Source organism: Electrophorus electricus, chromosome 15 (genome assembly GCF_013358815.1).
Source record: "Electrophorus electricus isolate fEleEle1 chromosome 15, fEleEle1.pri, whole genome shotgun sequence".
Classification (NCBI taxonomy): domain Eukaryota; kingdom Metazoa; phylum Chordata; class Actinopteri; order Gymnotiformes; family Gymnotidae; genus Electrophorus; species Electrophorus electricus.
In genome coordinates, this window is record NC_049549.1 from 5071012 (window position 1) to 5088993 (window position 17982).

A 17982-nucleotide genomic window follows, 5' to 3' on the forward strand; every position below is an offset into this window, starting at 1 on the left:
GTGGCGGGGGGGGGGGGAGAGAGAGAGAGAGAGAGAGAGAGAGAGAGAGAGAGAGAGAGAGAGAGAGAGAGAGAGAGAGAGAGAGAGAGAGAGAGAGAGAGAGAAAGAGAGAGAGATGCATAATGCATAGAATATACGAAAATGTGGAGGTTCTTCACTGTCCTTGTGAACAAGATGACTGTTACAGACAATCCATGTTATATGTGAAATCCATGAAAGAAAGAGTAAAAAAATATTTTCTTCTTTATGTACTGTATACTCTGTCGAGATTTGTTTCCGTTTGGTGGTCCCTACTGCCGTTTTGTCCATAGGTCAATAAAATTGTTTTAAGGGAAAACAACTTTATTTCCTGCTTCTGTTCCTTTTTTCCATATCTAGGCCTATAAGTAGTACACGCTTGGAAGTATGAAATATAATCTTAACTGTTTATTATGAGAAGCGTCAGAGAAAGCTCGCTGTTGCTTCATTTGGTAAGATGGCGCCATCTAGCGGCATGGTTTCTTTGCGACACTAGTCGATTAGGAATACCGTGATTTGGATGATTTAGATCATAGAAAAAAAAGGTTTAACGTCAGCAAATTACAAAAACATTTTTAAATGCACTAAACATTTTCATTCAGTAAAAAATGTTTTGCAAAAAGTAGCGTAGACTGCACAGAAACCTTAAGCAGTCTATATGTTTTTGCTGTCAAATAATGGACTAATATTTTATTCAGTGTAACCTTTAAGAAAACAAAACTTACCGATAAGGCTTCTGTCATGTGAATCATTCGAGCTCCCAGTCTTTTTAGTGGAAAGATAAACATATTCATTGCTCCTTGTCTAGATTCCAACAAACTACACGGGGCTTTCCAACAGGGCCCGAGAACCGTTCCCCTTATGTTCAAAATTGCCTTTACTTCTCTTATGTGGGTCCTGTAGTTTTATATGTGCAAAAATAATGTTCAAATTTAACCTATTTTTGCCTCTTACGTTTTCCTTTCTTTTGACCTAATTAACAATGAATCACAAAGGACAGAAGCCTTTTTTCCTCCAAGAAAAAAAGTCCTTGGACATGAGAGACAAGTAGAAGGGATGCACAACAATGAAGCCAAAGCATGAAGTACCAAGCGGATCAAACGATGTATTTTAGGGCAATTAAAGATGGTCTAGGATATCCAGATCCCCATTGGTTAGCAGAAACTCTAGACGTTACCATTCTTCCAATCCTAAGTAAGCATGTAAATTCAGTTTAAATATATTTGTCTAGCAACGCGTTTCGTCACAAAGCAGCTTTACAAGAAGGTGAACCCACCCTCCTCTGGTCAGCACCAGATGGCATAATAATAGCACACAGTGAATAAAGTGGCTTGCCTTAAAAATGACTGACAAATATTTGTCAAAGGTACTCAGATTATTCAGTGAGAAGAGCGTCCAGAGTCTGCACAGGAAAGAGCTAAGCACAGCCTATCAGGACAGCTGATGGCAATGGTGAGGGGCTCTTCAGTAAACTCTCCATGGCACACAGGAAGAGTTTTTGATCTCGATCTCTTAAGGAGAGCAGGTGGAACGGGCATGTTAACCAGACCGCGGTGCCTGTTGCATGGCCCCTTGGTTCCCCTAGGCTTCCCAGCTGTGACGGTTCCCCTTGGGGGAATCCCACTGGACCGGCCACGGAGCTAAGTCAAAGAGCCGGCCAGGCTCCCGTAGGCTAGACAGGATCGACCTTACATTCAGCACCTGCTGCCTGCATAAACAAACATCTCCACCGATGAGGTGGCTAAAGTAAAAACACTAGGCTGTGTAAGAAGGAACTATTAGTGATGTGAAGTTCGATTCAGTTGTTTTTTTTAACTCATTCTTTTGAACCGCCTGTTGCAAAGAATCGATCGTTCAGTTCGATCGCCGTTTTCACTCCGTTTGAATTATTCCATATATAATACCTGTTGTGTACGTGCGTAAGCATATATAACAGTATGTTAGATATAGACTACTTTGATTTACAGTTTGTAGGGATGTGTTTAATCATATTCTAAAGCCAAGTTTTTGGTATTCTACAGCCCAAAAGTAAACACCAGATGCTAAAAGTAGCTACACAAATAATTGATTTGTGCAGAGATTCAAAAATTATACAATACGCAAAAGACATTCAGAGCCACAAAGCAAAACAAAAGACCTGAAAAAAACGTGTTTCACCAAACACATACTTAAAAACATGCACAGTTTCAAATAAAATAAAATAATATGAATTATCAAAATAGAACAAATATACTGCAAAAGCAAATGAGAATCAGATCAAACTTAATTTTTCAGAAAGATTACAATCCAGAATTTCATTTGTTTCTATTTGCTGATTTTGCTAATACAAAATTTTGATTCTGCAATCTTTCTTTTGCTTCTGACTTAGGCCACATGTTTTACAGAGTGGGGGTTTGATCTTAGAAGAAGATTTTAAATCTCTAGTGGTCAACTGATTTTGGAGAACAAGTTTCTCTACAACTTAGACACGACCACCCACTACGAAGGCTGGGGGACATAGAAAGCCTTCATGTTAAATATCTATAGAACACTAAGGTCGGGTCATCTAGGCCTCATGCTAATATTAGGAACTTATGATCACGAGGGTTCTTCTCGATGGGGAAAAATGGTGCTTTCAAAAATCCTCCCAAATGTCACTGGATCCTTTGAGTTGCAAAATGGTTAAAAGGTCAAAATAAAATTTTGCATAATAGCTTTTACTACATACCAAAAGCTCTAGCTAACTCAATTAATTAATTAATATATTTTTTTTTTAAGTGAAAAAAATCTAAAATGATATCACAGCTTGCTAGCCTTGTTACTTCAGTACACAGAAGTGTTAGCTTATTTGTAGGAAAATAAATGTGTTAACAACCTAATAGTTCAAATAACTGTGATATTAGGAAGAAAATGTTGATGGGATAAAACACATTTGATTTGGAACATTTTTGCTCACCACAGGGTGCAACAAAGCTGATTTTTGAAAACATATTTTTCACACTGACAAAAAACATTTATGCCCCATGTACCTTATATGAAAAAAAAAACAGTGTAGCCTTAAAAGTAATAAATGATATAATTGAATCTTTAGACAAGAAGCTACACTGTACAGCACTTTTTTATTGACTTATCTAAAGTCTTTGATACTGTTGATCAGGAAATACCGAGGCAAACACTCATCAGTGTAGGATTGGCAAAACAAACTACTTGTTGGTTCAAAAATGACTTATCAAGAAGATCTCAGATTGTGCAGGTAGAAAGTATGACATCCAGATAAATACCTCAGCACAAGTATTTAAGGCTGATATTTGATGATTCCCTCTTTTTTAAGCCCCAGCAAATGGGGAAAAAAAGTACATTTAAATTGGGTTTTTACTTTAGAAACAAGTCTTGTATTTCATTTGAGGCTAGAAAGAGACTTGTTGCTACTGTCTTTATATCTGTGCTACTGTGGTGATGTCATATTTATGAATGCTTCTTTGCTATGCCTACATTCATTAGACACCATGGAGCACTGAGGTTTATTACAAACTGTAAACCCTTACTCACCATTACTCTTTGTATGCTCAGGTTGGGTGGTCAGCATTGTCCACTCAAGAGCTAAAACACTAAAACATACGAAAACTAAAACTAGCTAAGACATATTTTTTATTATCTATAAGGCTATTCTTGGGCTGCTTCCATGTTATTTACACATCTACATCCTTCAGAATATAAGAAAAGGTCGCTGTCTTCGCTCTCATAAGTTTCTCCTGCTCTCTGGCCCAAAAGTCTGTACTGACCTGGGGAAAGGGGCAGTTAAGTACCTACCTCCTGGAATCAGTTATAAAATTGCCTGAAACTCTGGGAGCTGGTCTCCATGAAAGAGTTTAAGACAATTCTTAACGATTTGGAGGCAGGTACATCAGGCTATATGTAATTTCATTGATTTTTAATGCTTCTGTTTGTCTTGAATGTTGATAATGGTGTTGACTTATTGACAATATTTCATGCATCTCTTATGAATATTTAACTTATTTTATTTTTTATTGTTTGTCTTCAATCCACCTGTCTTGGCCAGGATGTTCTTGTAAAAGAGATTTTGTCTCTTTTACAAGAGAGCATGGTGCTGACATCAGGATGAGGACATGACTATCACTGACCTATAATCCTGTTCACCATTATAGTTCAGTTGACTTTAGTGGTCCATGGGTCAACTGATATTGACATGTGATGTGCTCTATAACTAGAAAACAACATTCGATTTGGAAAAACAGTTTTGCAAATACGGCTGAGAGAATATGGGTGAATATGTAATTGTTAACCTTCAAACTGCATATAGTGGTCATTTGTGATAAAATGGCCAATAAGTAACTATGGATCTAATAAAATAGACACACTATATGTTCATATGTTTCTTAGACAGTAGGTGCTTCTGAAAAAATGGCCAGTGATTTTAATTGTGCTTTAAGGTAATGTTAAGACACGCAACATTTAGAGTAGAAAATAGAATTTCAAGCTTCTCAAATGCCTAACTGAATCTATATTTATAGTTTATCCAGGCACACAAACATGCTAGATAAGCACCTATACTGAACTAGCTACAGGGTATCTAAATACAGTTAATGCTACATAACCAGAATTCATTTAAAAGAAACTAAAGCAACTATAAGCAAATATGAAAACGGAAGACTGACAAAGAGTATAGTCTTTTTGAAATTTGAGTCAATTTTAATTATTTTTAATATACTTCTAACTTGCTATTATTTACATTTTTGCTTTTGAATTACAAACATTTTTGCTCAACATTAATTCCACACTCAGAACAATCAAAGCACAGAAGAAACTGAGATGCAGGATATGGACCAAACATAAGCGAATCTAAATTAGATTTTATGATGTTGGGCCGAGTAGTAGTTTGTTTTACAGTCTTATGCTAAATTGACAGGCTGTTAGAAATACAGTAGAATCCTTAAATGCCTTTAGCTAGGTGCTACAGAATATTCGATTACAGAGGGACTTCAGAACCAGTCTACCGTATGATTAAAATAGGGATAGTATGGGGGGGGGGGGGCGATTCGATTACGAGTGCGACATGACTAGATACTAAAGAAATATCCTGATCTGCTGCGCAAAATCGCTGAAAGCTATTAAAATAGTAAACCAAAAAATTATACAGGATGTTTATATGTACAAATTAACTTTGTGAACTTGACCAAAGGGCCACCATCTTTTGATCAACTCATCTAAAGCACTCGGTCAGTTTTTACTCGCCACGCCATCGGTTGAGGTAAGCCATTTCAGCCGACGGGCCTGTGCGCCGTTACACACGGAGGGGATGCGTAGTTGCAGGACACCAGAGCTGCCTTGAGTCAGTCTAACCTCAGAACATGGACAAAGTAGGTACGGTCTCCTTTTTTTAATACTTACGTTTTGAGGGAGAACTGTAACAAATACGTGTATTTGAAAAATTCAACAGAAACGCTGTTCGTTAAACGCGTTCACAGCGTGGCGGTCAAATCTCAAGCGTCGTTACGCCTGTTACTTCTACACTGTAAGGTACTATTGTTTACACGAAATGTATTAAAAAAAAGAAGAAGTCCAGCAACAGGTTTTAATTCTGACTGTAAATTCAATAACAGGCATGTACGTTTCACTGAGGCTGAACTGCAATTGCTCTTACTCAACTCAAAAGGTACTCAAAGTGCAGCACTTGTTTTTAAAAATAAAATGGCCATGTTACAGGAACAAAAGTACTTGTAATGTTACTTTACACCCCTGGTGACAAACTACTTCAAGGAAAATGCCGCATTTTTATGAATAAAACTGAGCAAAAGGAAAAAAGAGATGTTATAACTGCTTCCATTAAGAAGATGGCCAAAATCATAAATTCCACATTACCTAACCGTACCATCTTTTTTCCTCCCCATTTCATGTGCCAAAACCCTCAATTCAACTTTTTTTTCCCCCCAAAACTGGATAAAGAGTAAAATGCATAATGTACAATTACAGCACAACCAACACTAGGAAATATTCTAGTCTACTGCATGAAAGCAAAAGAAACATATTGCAGCACGTACGAGCTGGATGATGGGAGAAAATAGTAGACATTTTTGGTTTGTGTGCGTTTTATTCACATTGAAAAGCTCAGGACAGAACACAGTTGTGTCTGCCTTCCCTGGACTCCCGGGTGGAACAGTGCTTCCTGTGCCAAGCATTGAAGACAGGTACAGGTTAAGTCTTTAAAATACATTATCTGCAAAAACAAGCAAACGTCATCCAGGGTTTTAAAAAAAGGTTTTCAAAAATTAAAGGACACTTTACTGGTGCATTTTACATAGGACTGAATCATAATTAAATACATTTAGTGTTGTGTAAAAAATGACCAGGCTACAGAAAACTATTATTTTTGTGGAAGACGCATTCCTTTCTCTGCATCACACACTCTCACAGGCTGAGTGTCCATATCACCCACGTCAGAATCGTAAGCTACCATCTGCTGTGCTCTTTGGGGGAGACTAAATACCACCACGCGAGCATGCAGAGCGGCTCTCTCCGGTCAGACAGTCCGGTTTCCTGGCGATCCGCTCCCTGCGGAGGGGGTCTGGACGCGGTGGAGCGCTGATGTGTTTCTGAGGTCGCTGGTGCTGTAGGTAGTTTTTGGGTGGGGTGCGAGCCCATCACTGGTACTGCAGGTAGTTTTTGAGGGTCGGTGGGAGGGGCAGAGACTGGATGTGGTGGATGCGATGGCGGCCCAGAGCCTGCCGGGCTGCCCTCCGGCACAGCTCCATCAGCGGGAGGGGCTCGGCTGCAGGGAACAGCACACGCCTGTTACATGACAGCCACAGAGATAGCACAAATATACAGCACCAATAGCATTACAGTACAGGCAAACATATTACACAAACATGGGAAAAAAAAGTAAATGGTTCCACGAACTACGGTCATTTTTACCACCAATCTATTTCATTTATTGCTACATACCATATATTTCTCAACCATCCTCTCAGACTACAGACCATCAATGATAAAGACAGTATCATACCAAAATGTCTCAATTCAGCAGAAAAAAGAATTTAGTGTTCAGGTTTTGAGATATTGGAGCTTCTGAAATATTTTTCCATAAGAAGATCTGAACTTTTGTCCCTTACCCAAATTATATTTTTTTTGGCAAAACTGGGTTTTTGAAACTTGCTGAGATAAGATTGTTGGCTCTTAACAGAACTGAACAGGCCTAGATCCCAAGTTAGAGCCTAGGGACTCACCAGTCATTCTTGCTACCTGATTTCAGTGGCTTCAGAAATTACCAGGATGCATGAATGTCCTGCTCTAACAAAGTAGTAATAGCACAAACTGCAGTCTAAGGGCATTTTCACATTTGTGCTATATACTTGATATATACTTGATTCTGGGCTCATTTGAGGGAATTATGCTCCTTATTGCTGCTTTGCTTTCACACAAGAACTCCATCCGAGCCGTGGATCAATTGCACAATTCCATACGTCACTTTACTTCACGCAGGCTTGCAAAGTGATAGGAAGAAGCTTCATCCGTTTGGTTTTTATTATTTTGCTTGGATACAAACACTCAGGCAGCAAGGAACAGCACTTTTGGGATACATGGAATTTCACAGTGCAAGAGTACCTTCAAACAAGGAGCCCTCTTGTATGAGACGATTTTTGTTGCATTGTACGTACACCGATTTTTTTTCCATGTAAAATATACTCTACAGTGCTCTGCAAACATTTAATTACCTGAGAAAAATGGACTTAAAAAGATTATCTGGATAGTAAGTGTTTATTTAGTCAGAAAACACACAAAACTTAAAAAAAAAAAAAAAAAAAAAAAAAGGATAAGCCCAAGCAGTCACATTACAAAATGAACCAATCACACACACGGAGTCGGGAGTGGACTGCTTTCACACTTGCTGTGGACTGCACTCAAGCCCCAGACCACGAATTTCAGAAGGACTAGAGATCAATGCCCTGAAGAGCTCCTGGGCTGGAAAACTGCTTTCACACTTGACAAGATGTTTCGAAGATGTGAAGCAAGCGGACCTGGTTCTGGGAAACATTTGTAGTGTGAAAACACCCTTACACATCCAAGTTTGCAGGATCAGAAACCTATGTAGTCATTTCTCCACTGCAGTGCTGGCTGGAAACAGCTACTGCCGTGTTGTGTGGCCATGGCATTGCCTTGCCTCATCCAGGTTCTCTGATGAGAGTGGGGGTATGCCATATCTCATCAGCTCAAAACCTTCAACAGCTTTGACGGGAATTATTTCACAGTACCTGACCCTGGACATTTCTGGCTGCAGTATGTCACCACGAGCCAATCAGATATCAAGTACTGACGAGAGGATGGCTGTAGTGACATTTTTAGCACTGATCCAGGGATTTGATGGTCCTAGTAAGTTATCTGTAAGCTATGATCACTTATGGTCACAATAAATGTGCTTTATAATGTACACGGTTGGGTAGTATATTATTCACTTGGTGCCTCTAGGAAACCAAGCACCAGAAACCAATTTCTTCCTGAAAGTTACTTTACCAGAAGTCAGTGGAAGTGAGGTTAAATACAAGAGGTAGTCTAAAACATGAAGGATACATAAACCTCTTTGTGCTGGTGTCCGCAGAATACTCACGATCGAGCCCATTGACATAGGTCATGGTGACTTCACAGTGACCCCAGACGGCGCTGACGATCGGATACAGCTTCAAGCCCTTGAGTCCGCGGAAGGCCACACCCAGGAATTGCCCATCGGCGCAGAAGCCCAGCGTGCCTTCATCCATGTCCAGCACCACCAGCACCTCCTCAGGCACGGCGAACGTGCCGTCATCCTCGTCGTCTTCACGACATGGGTACGATGGTACTGGACCACTCAGGCTCTTCCGGTCATGGTAGAGCTTCCCGCGGCCCAAGTCCCAGCCCCACGAGTGGGTGTCGCTGCCAACAAGGGCAGTGTAGCCGACGGCATGCAACGGAGCCGACGCAGTGGCCACGCCCACCACTGCGTGTGTGCCCCGCTGGCGCACGGGCCATCGTACAGTCCAGGCGTGCAGGCCGCGGGTGAAGCCCATGTGCCCGCGCACGCAGTCTGTGCTCTGTGCCACCGGGTGCCGGTGGAAGGTGAGCCGGTCTTCGTCCTTGATGAAGAGGTTGAGCGAGCGGTCGTCCGGGTTCCAGGCATGCCGTAGCTGTGCGGCAGCGTCCGCTGGTGGCATGTCCAGCAGCAGCTCAAGGCGGAGCGACAGTGGGTGGCCACGCCCACCGAGAGCCACGCAGGCTGGCCGCGGTGCCAGCTCCGCCCCCCCAGCCCGCTCCTCCGCCGACTTCGCCGCAGCCGAGACCCTCTGGCCCATCACTGCCCTGACACGGGCATCGCCAGCCAACCGCTGCTGAAGGTTACCTCATGGGCGGGGCCAGAGGGAAAGGGAAGGCCAATCACAAATGATAGCTGTGGGACATGGAGTGGTGAAGGAAGACAGCAGTAAGGTGCCCTGCATGGAGAAGAGGACTTGTGTTAAGGATTTACGCAATAAAAAGTCTCACACTCACTTGCTCAATAACCTTTTTTTTTTTTTTATTGATAATAAAATTGCATTCCCGTCAAATATCAAGATCACTTAGAACAGAGTGCACTGTTTCTTATTCCTGACAAGCTCCAGCGTGCATTCATATACACGCACATGTGCACACCCTAAACAGGCAATCATTAATATCTCATACTTGAGTAGTTTAAAAAAACACAAAATAAAGGAACAGGAATAATAAAGGAACTAAAACAAAATAATAAAGAAACAGCCACCATCCAGTCCTACGCCTGAAAAATGTGTTCCTCAAAGACTGAAATCCATGTATTTAATCGGCCTCCTATGACAACCTTTGTCCAAGAAAACAAAAACTCAGATTGCCCACAAATCTATTCAGCTGACCAAATTTTCCATAAAACTCTTTTGAAACTAATCTGACTCATCAGCCCAGCTGCTCCTGTTGCAAAACACAGTCTAGCACAGCACATAAATTTCAGGAGCTAAAATATCCAGGATTATGCAACTCCGAAACAAACATTATTCTTCTGCCTAGAGTACTAGAGTGTAAACATCAACATTAGTATTACTTTGCCAAACACATCTTAATGCAGGTAAGGGGGGGGGGGGAGGATGAGGCCACATCCTGAAGGTGTCAGCACCTAATACACAGAGACCTGCTGTGGTACAAGTGGAAAATGTAGCCTAGGTGCAAAACTGGGAGAGATGTGGGGAATGGAAGGGCAGGAAAAGGACACACACACACACAAAGAGACATAGGGGAATATCCAATTCTGCTTTAAAATTCTCACTCATTTAAAACACGTATTAAAATAAATTAAACTTTCAGTTGCATACTTGGGTAACAGACAGTAATTTTGGTTTTAGTACCAGATCAAGACAGCAAACCTCAGACATGAGTACACACTGAAACATTTGGATTGGAACCTTTGTCTAGGACGAATCAAAGCAAGAAAGGATGCGAGGCCAGACCAAACACACACAAAATCGGCATCTTCATGGGTGAGTGGTGACCTTGCATTAGCCACAATGATACTATACACCAGATACTCTTAAGTAAGCAAGAAAAGAAGCCCCCCCCACCCCCCCCCCCCCCCCCACCACACACACACACACACACACACACACACACACAAGGTACAGACGGTTCTCTTACCCTCCATGTGTTGCCTCTACCCTGAAAGCAAAAAGGAGAAAAAAAAACACAAATAAATCAAATGGAGAGAGCGAAGTGAAAGCTGTTTAGAAGATGAAAAGCCTGGTGTACTCTTCCTCCCTCATTTTCCTCCTCCCTACAGGAGCGCCGAGGAAGCATGAAGGAGGGGGGAAGAGAAATATATACACAGGCCACATGCACACACCTCCCTTTTGCTCCAGTCCTCACTCACCAACTCCTTTTCACACTCCCTCATACACTCCCACCACCCTACTTTGTGAATGCCCATGCCTTCATATTTCCTAGGTTTTCTTTTCTCAGCCCGTCTGTGTGCCGAACATTTGAAGTGGAAGAAGGGAGGAAGAACCTCACCTAACAGATCATAGGACAGCAAGGTCAACACTCCAGTAGAGGGTGGGAAAGTTCCAGGAAGGCCTCAGTTTCCTGTGGAGGAGAACAAACGTGGGAAAGACTGAGTGAATTGAGGAGTGCGCCTATAACTTGAAAATTTGGACACAGCAAATATAAAATATAGATAAATAAATCAATCAATAAAATGCACAATAAAGAAAAAAGAGGACTACAAACAAACTTTTATTTTTTATTGTTTCTCCACACACTACCTGAGCTATACTCAACTGATGCAGTGCTTACAACCATCGTCCTGCCTTGCCTCAACACCACTCCCCACCTCCTGTTCTGCTCACACCTCCCATCTGTTTAACATACACACACGCGCTCGTGCACTCACGCAGAAACAAAAACTACATACAGCCTGTTGTTACAGCCTGACAACACGCACTCCATCTGGTACACTGGCGTGTGCATCTGCATTATTCATATGAGCGTGTATGCATGTCTCTACACCACAGTCTTGTGTCTTACATAAAGCTGGACACTTCCAATAGCCCAGGGCCTCATAAAGCAATTTAAAAGCATGATTTAATCATAATGCTATATTTTGCTTTCGGCAAAGGCCAACCAAAAGGCCAACTCCTACACTAACAATGAACTAAACATTGAGCCCATCAACCCCGATAAGACAATGGAAATAAGCATGCCAAACCTACCAGATATATTTACACAGGGTCAAAGACATAAGTTTTTCAAAATATCAAAAAAATAAAACTATTACAATTCTCTGAGAATGTTGGTGTGTGTGTGTGTGTGTGTGTGTGTGTGTGTGTGTGTGTGTGTGCAGGGGTGGGGGTGCAATGCACAACTGACGCCAAACTCAATTCACAAACTCAAATCACCCCTCGTTGTGCAAAAAACAAATGTCTCACCATGAGTACAGCAGAAGATAAAGGTACTAGCTGGATATGTGCATACGACCAATGGACCACTAAACATGTGCATAAATCAGATGAACAATGAAGCCAATTCCAAGTTGATCAGGTTAGTTACAACAGCATTATAACAGGGTTAAAAGAAAGATTTGTTATGAAACCTTTACTTATTTACAACAAAAATAAGTGAATGAATGTTGAGATTGTACACTTATTTTTATGAATAATAACCTTAACTAAATGCTAGCTTATTTGTGCTTATTTATATGTGAATAACACTTTAAAAATACAAAGATTTGTTAAGGAAAGTAGAAATTTGCCCATCCAGGCAAGTTCTGAATAAAGTCATCTTTGAACCCCGATAAGCTTTTTGCATTTTTTCGGATAACTTAATTTTATGCCCATTTTTCATAATCAGAATGAAATATATATCTATGCTTAGACTGGCAGAAATGTAACTACCTAGAAATTATTTATTTTGAATACCATATATTTGAGTCACAGGTACAACTCAAAACATTTTACCTACTTACTCTGAGTGGGCAGTGGTAGCTCAGTGGTTAAAGTACTTGACTTGCAATCAGAGGTTGCCACTGCTGAGCCCCTGAGCAAGACCCTTAACCCTCAATTGCTCAAGTTGTTCTCAGTCATAATTTTAAGTCGCTTTGGATAAAGGCGTCAGCTAAATGCCATAAATGTAATGTATAAAAAAGAAAATATTTTTGCTTCATCCTTTGAGGTTGTTTTCATCTCCGACTCAACAAACCCGGTTTTTAAAAATACTAGTGTTAGTGTATAGCAATACTTTGTTTCCTTGAATGATAACACTATGACCCTAAAATATTGATTAAATATTATTTGTTCAATAACAATAATGAATTATTGTTAGCAGTAGTGAGAGCAGAAATAGCATTTTCTTTTAGCCATTTGTTAAGTTGTAAAACTATGGGGAAAAACAGGATAAGATGCTTAAAATGTTTAGCAGGCTATACAATAACAACAACATTAAAAGTTAAACCCACTCCTTGTCACCCACTCCTTCAGTGCAACTACATAATGCAAGATCATGGTACACACGAAACGGCTACAAAAAATGTCCATCCAACTTCCAATTCAAACTTTTACAGTCTGGATTTTTCATAAAGTAGCCCAAATGTGACACAGCTATGAACTAACAATTCATAACCCATTTTTTATTCACAATTGTGCATATCTGTAATATCATATTAACCAATATAATCCATCAGTTACACCTTAACTGTAGTACAATAAAACGTTAACTACAGTGCAGTACATTGTACTAGAACTTAAGCGTTATCCATGCAGCTTTTGTATCTTGTTGTATCCTATTCTGCTGCTGATGGTAGTATGAAACCATGAAGATGCTTGCTCCTCTTCTGGCTAGTCTTTCCTCCCTAGCAACTGGATCCATGTGAGCCTTTTGTCTGTGCTATGCAACACTCCTTATTAGACAGTGACATCTACAGCATAATGAGCCTTGAAATACCTTCAAATTCCATAAAATAGTTTAAAAATAATAAGATTCGGGATTCCTACAAGAGAATGTGATTTACATGATTACATGTTGTAAACCAATGAAAACATGGAATAAAGCTGTCATTCAGTGGGCGAAACTGTGCTATAACAAGAAACTTCTCATGTTTTAGAACAAACGTGTGATGCTGAAGGATGGATTTCAGACAAACACATTTAACAGGCAGTTTCTTGGCCACCTATATAAAGTAATAACCTCAACCTATAAAACATATCCTTTTCATATTTAATATACTTTAAAAAATATATATCACTAAAAAAAGTTTACCGGTGTTGTACTGAAGGACATGCATTATTGTTACAAAGGTTACTAAGCGGGAGAAAAGTGAAATCAAATATTTCAGAGAGATTTACTTGACTCATCACTTAGATACAGGGTCTTCAGTGGGTCTTCTTTGTTACATGATTACCATCATGCAACATGCTTTTAAATGGCTTCTGAGTGTTGTTATACTGAATGACACTAATGAAGTGCAACAGTATGGAGAAGTTATACCAAGTTTTTAAATGATTTTAGACAGTATTTTGCCAATTATTCTATATACTATTGCACAATAACACTAACACTATTGTGCCATGGGTGCTCATTTATATTTTCAGGATGCATTTCTACATTTTAAAAACTCAACAACTACCTTATTTAATAGTTTAACAAAACTTTTGGGTAAGAATTGAGTGATTTAATATTGTATTTATACATATTTATGTTTTTATGATAAATGACCTTTGGTCATCAAAATTACACGTTGCATCTTTCACCCATAGATTCTCACTATTACCATTAGATTAATTATGCAAAACAGACAGAAATGGGTGAAGCAAGCCAGCTGTTATAAAACCACCATAAGTCAAGCTATCAGAGCCCAGCTGGAAGAGGGGAAAAGAAGCAGCAAAGCTACATTACCAGCATGAAGCATGACTTCCCAGAATCACTGCCCATACCCTGCAGCATCCAGAACACAAATAACGCCTCAGCTGAAGGTCGGCCGAGGCTTAGAAACGGCACCTTCTCAGGTGAGCAGCATTGCGCCTGCTCCGCGGACCCACGCTGATGGGGTAAAGGTGGAGGCTGAAGGAGAACCTGTGTGCCTGGCACCGGGCACCTCAATTATTCATAGCTGGGCGGCAGGGCTAATGGGAGCCGGCGAAACTGATACTGGGGTCCTGCAGGCTACTGGGCGTCCGCACTCTTGAGACCATGGGAGGTGTTCGCTCCCATACAGGTCCGTAGTGGGGCGAACAAAAAACTACGACTCCACCACACTCATTAACTCTGTGGCAGCTCAGCCTGACATACTGCGGAAGGGTAACAATGAGGCTATTTGCTCCTCAAATGACAAGAGGGCAAAAAGCTGTGGGTAACTGCTGAAGGTACTTGACTAGTAATCAGAAGATTGCCAGTTCAAGCACCACCTGCTGGGACCCTGACCAAGGCCCTTAACCCTCAATTGCTCAAATTGTGTTCAGTCAGAATTGTAAGTCACTTCGGATAAAAGCATCATAAGTGAATAAGTAAATAAGACTGTTACAAATGGTTCTCTCTAAAGACCAAACCCATATACCCATGCAGCCTAATCAATGTATTTCTTGTCAACATGAAAATTAAAAATGAGTCACATCAATTGAATGAGCACTGCAGTGAAGCACTGGATTACTCAAAATTGATAAGTCGATCTGAAAGAGTTAAGATGTCAACTATGAAGGTGACTACCTGTCTATTATGAAGAAAGGTTTGGCATTAAATTACCAGTAAGAGTTCAGTATTAAGTCAGAGGCAGCTAAAGGGGCGGCTGAGCACAAGCTTGCGTGACCCCAGCCCAGGGTGCAGCTCTTTGCAAGCAAGAGACACACCATAAAAGCAAGCATGAGAGAAGAAAGGGAAGGGGTGAAGGAAGAGAAGTAGTACAGTATAGGGTCCAAAAGACCCACTTCCTGATTCCCTCCCTCAGACTGGGTCTCCTCCACTGCCTGACATGCCCTTTGAAGAATATACTTGTGGTGCAGAAACTGTTCCAGATCTCGGGGTTGCACCCAGTCAGTGCTCATTTCTGACCTGCTCCGGCACTCACACCTGAGGCAGGTGATCAGGAGCTGTAAAATGCTAATGACCTGGTTCAGAAATAGTCCAGACTAGAGCACCTGCGGGACAGACACACAACGAGACATTAAGGAGGTCTATGTAGCAGTGGACAATTTGATTGTATGTTATTATTCTTTCAATATGCTTTTTTTCCTTGTTTATTGTAAACACTTTTAGAACAGCTGCAAGATTCTTAAAAAAGATTTTGAACAGTTATATAAAGTCTAATCAAGCACCACCACCAGTGTTCCACTGGCATATTAAAACTGTGCAGAGACAGACACACTACCAACCACCACCAATCACTTGCCTGTGACCAAATACAATCTCAGATCCACATTGCAAGACCAAACACGACACAAACACTTCCACTAATTCCATCTGGCAAGCTGGGAACAGCAGATAGCAAATGAGTCCAAGGCAGCAAACGAAATGTGAAAACAGAACTCATGTCACACTCAGCAGTGACATGATGCATCATTATCAAAAGGAATTATTCCATGATGCAGATAGTTCCAGTACTTCTAGACCTGCTAAAAAAAGTGTTAGTTTTTCACTGGGTTTATAAAATGTGACACTCCGGTTTTGCCGGTGCATTGAATCATGGTTGTTCCAACTTGCTAGCAAACTGAAGAAATAGCAAATATCAATCACTCTGAATAATCCACTCAGTCGTTACCACACAGAATCACCTAGGCCTAAACAATGACACAGTCACATGAAGGCTGATTTCTTTTTAAGAGGGAAGCAAGTCATGTAATTAGATAAAGCCAGAGATTACACTAAATTCAAACTGGAAACCCTTACCTTGCAACGCATATGGTCAAATCCCATGGCAGTCAAGAATGTGCCCCCTACCTACCAACACAACCTCTCAGGCTTTACTTTCATAGCATTGGGCAGAACAAGATATCCCTGCACCAAATAACTAGCATGTGCAAATTCTTCAGCAGGAGAGTTGGGAATGAGTTTATAGATCACTAGCAGGAGTGACTGGACACAGAGGTATCAGTATATACAAAAGCGAAAAAAAAATAATTTCATGTAAAGATATTTGTGAAAATGTATGTCAATGTATTTATAAAGTAGCATGTGCAGCTGCGAGGGAAATGCAATCGGGACGCACAGCACTAATTCCACTAATTGGAATTAGCCTGAAGCCTCTGAGTAATGGGGAAGCAGATTTGAAAAGCCAGAGTTGTTTAGTTGTTTAATACCTCAAAGTATTCAGACATGAATATATATATGGTATTGTAGCTATATATAACAATATTAGACATATAACACTAACTGCAGTGAGGTGAAGTTAATAAGTTAGTTCACTGATTAGTTTAGCATCCATGGCGAGCTACACAAATTAACATGTTCACATACACATCTTCAGTAACCCAATGCATCTTAAAAACAACTGTAACGTGACCCCACCACACCTCACATGGCGAGCTCGTGCCCTCGATGAACTTTGTACACAGTGTTAGTAATACACCCCCCGGTAAGGAAATTCCGTCTGAAATCTTTCAACCACACAGTGAACTTGATTAATGGGGCTGATAACGGGCCAAAGTAATTGCATTGTGCAGATAACCTCACCTGGAAACGTAAAATGCACCCATTAAAACATTTTAAAAAGAACAACCAATACCGTTAGCTTATGTTAAACCTGACTATTCATCTCTTCATTTCTACATTACAGACTCAAGCTGCAACCGGGGCAGTGCAATACAAAATCGTTTTAACAATGGCAGAATACCTACAAACAGTAATGTTTGCTTTGTGAGTCAAAAACAAACAAAAGACAATATTAGTCCGACTACTTTCGTCGTCAGCGGATGCTAGCTATTTCGACCGTGCTTCCGAGCGTCTCTAAAACCAAAACAAATGAACTGACATATAACGAAAGTTAGCTTGCCAGCGACTTCTAGTACATTTACAACAGCAGAGAACAAAAAGGGCATCGAAAGCCTACACGACAGCGACGGTTATTCCACAAAATAATCTCCTTTATAGCTAGTCAAGCTAGCTGTACGCAAACACAAACAAACCAGCCACGTTGTAGCATACCTACGCCGCGATAAACCGCTTCCGAAGGTAGACGCCTCAGGGATTCCAACTTTTCTTCGGTAAAAAAAACAAAACAAAAAAAAAAGCGTTCGCTGACTTGTCAACTTAATAAATACCCGAATTAAAAGAGCGTGGCTGTTAACTGTCGGTGGAGTCGTTTGAAATTGTTGACGCAAGCGTCCGCGGAGAAGCAGCAAACGGACGGCTTTGTTCCGCGAGGTATTCGGTGGATGTCACGCGTCCACGCGCCACTGACACGCGCTGATTGGCCACGTCGCGCGAAGGCGGACATACGCACCAAAGAGAGCAGAACCG

At 40.8% G+C, this 17982-nt stretch overlaps 1 protein-coding gene across 2 annotated transcripts; it reads right to left on the bottom strand.

Moving 5' to 3' along the window:
- Nucleotides 1-6086: 6086 nt before the first annotated feature.
- On the bottom strand, nt 6087-17982 carry spsb4b (splA/ryanodine receptor domain and SOCS box containing 4b). Of its 2 annotated transcripts, none has more exons than XM_027026660.2 (5): nt 17668-17982; nt 11056-11127; nt 10684-10704; nt 8621-9476; nt 6087-6784 (listed from the first exon to the last, which is right to left on the bottom strand). In XM_027026660.2, the coding sequence occupies exons 4-5, from the start codon at nt 9336-9338 to the stop codon at nt 6657-6659; spliced, it is 846 nt and encodes a 281-aa protein (XP_026882461.2). In that variant the 5' UTR covers nt 9339-9476; nt 10684-10704; nt 11056-11127; nt 17668-17982; the 3' UTR covers nt 6087-6656. The 2 variants fall into 2 exon arrangements, with proteins under 2 accessions (XP_026882461.2, XP_026882465.2); XM_027026664.2 differs by lacking the exon at nt 17668-17982 and adding an exon at nt 11323-11730.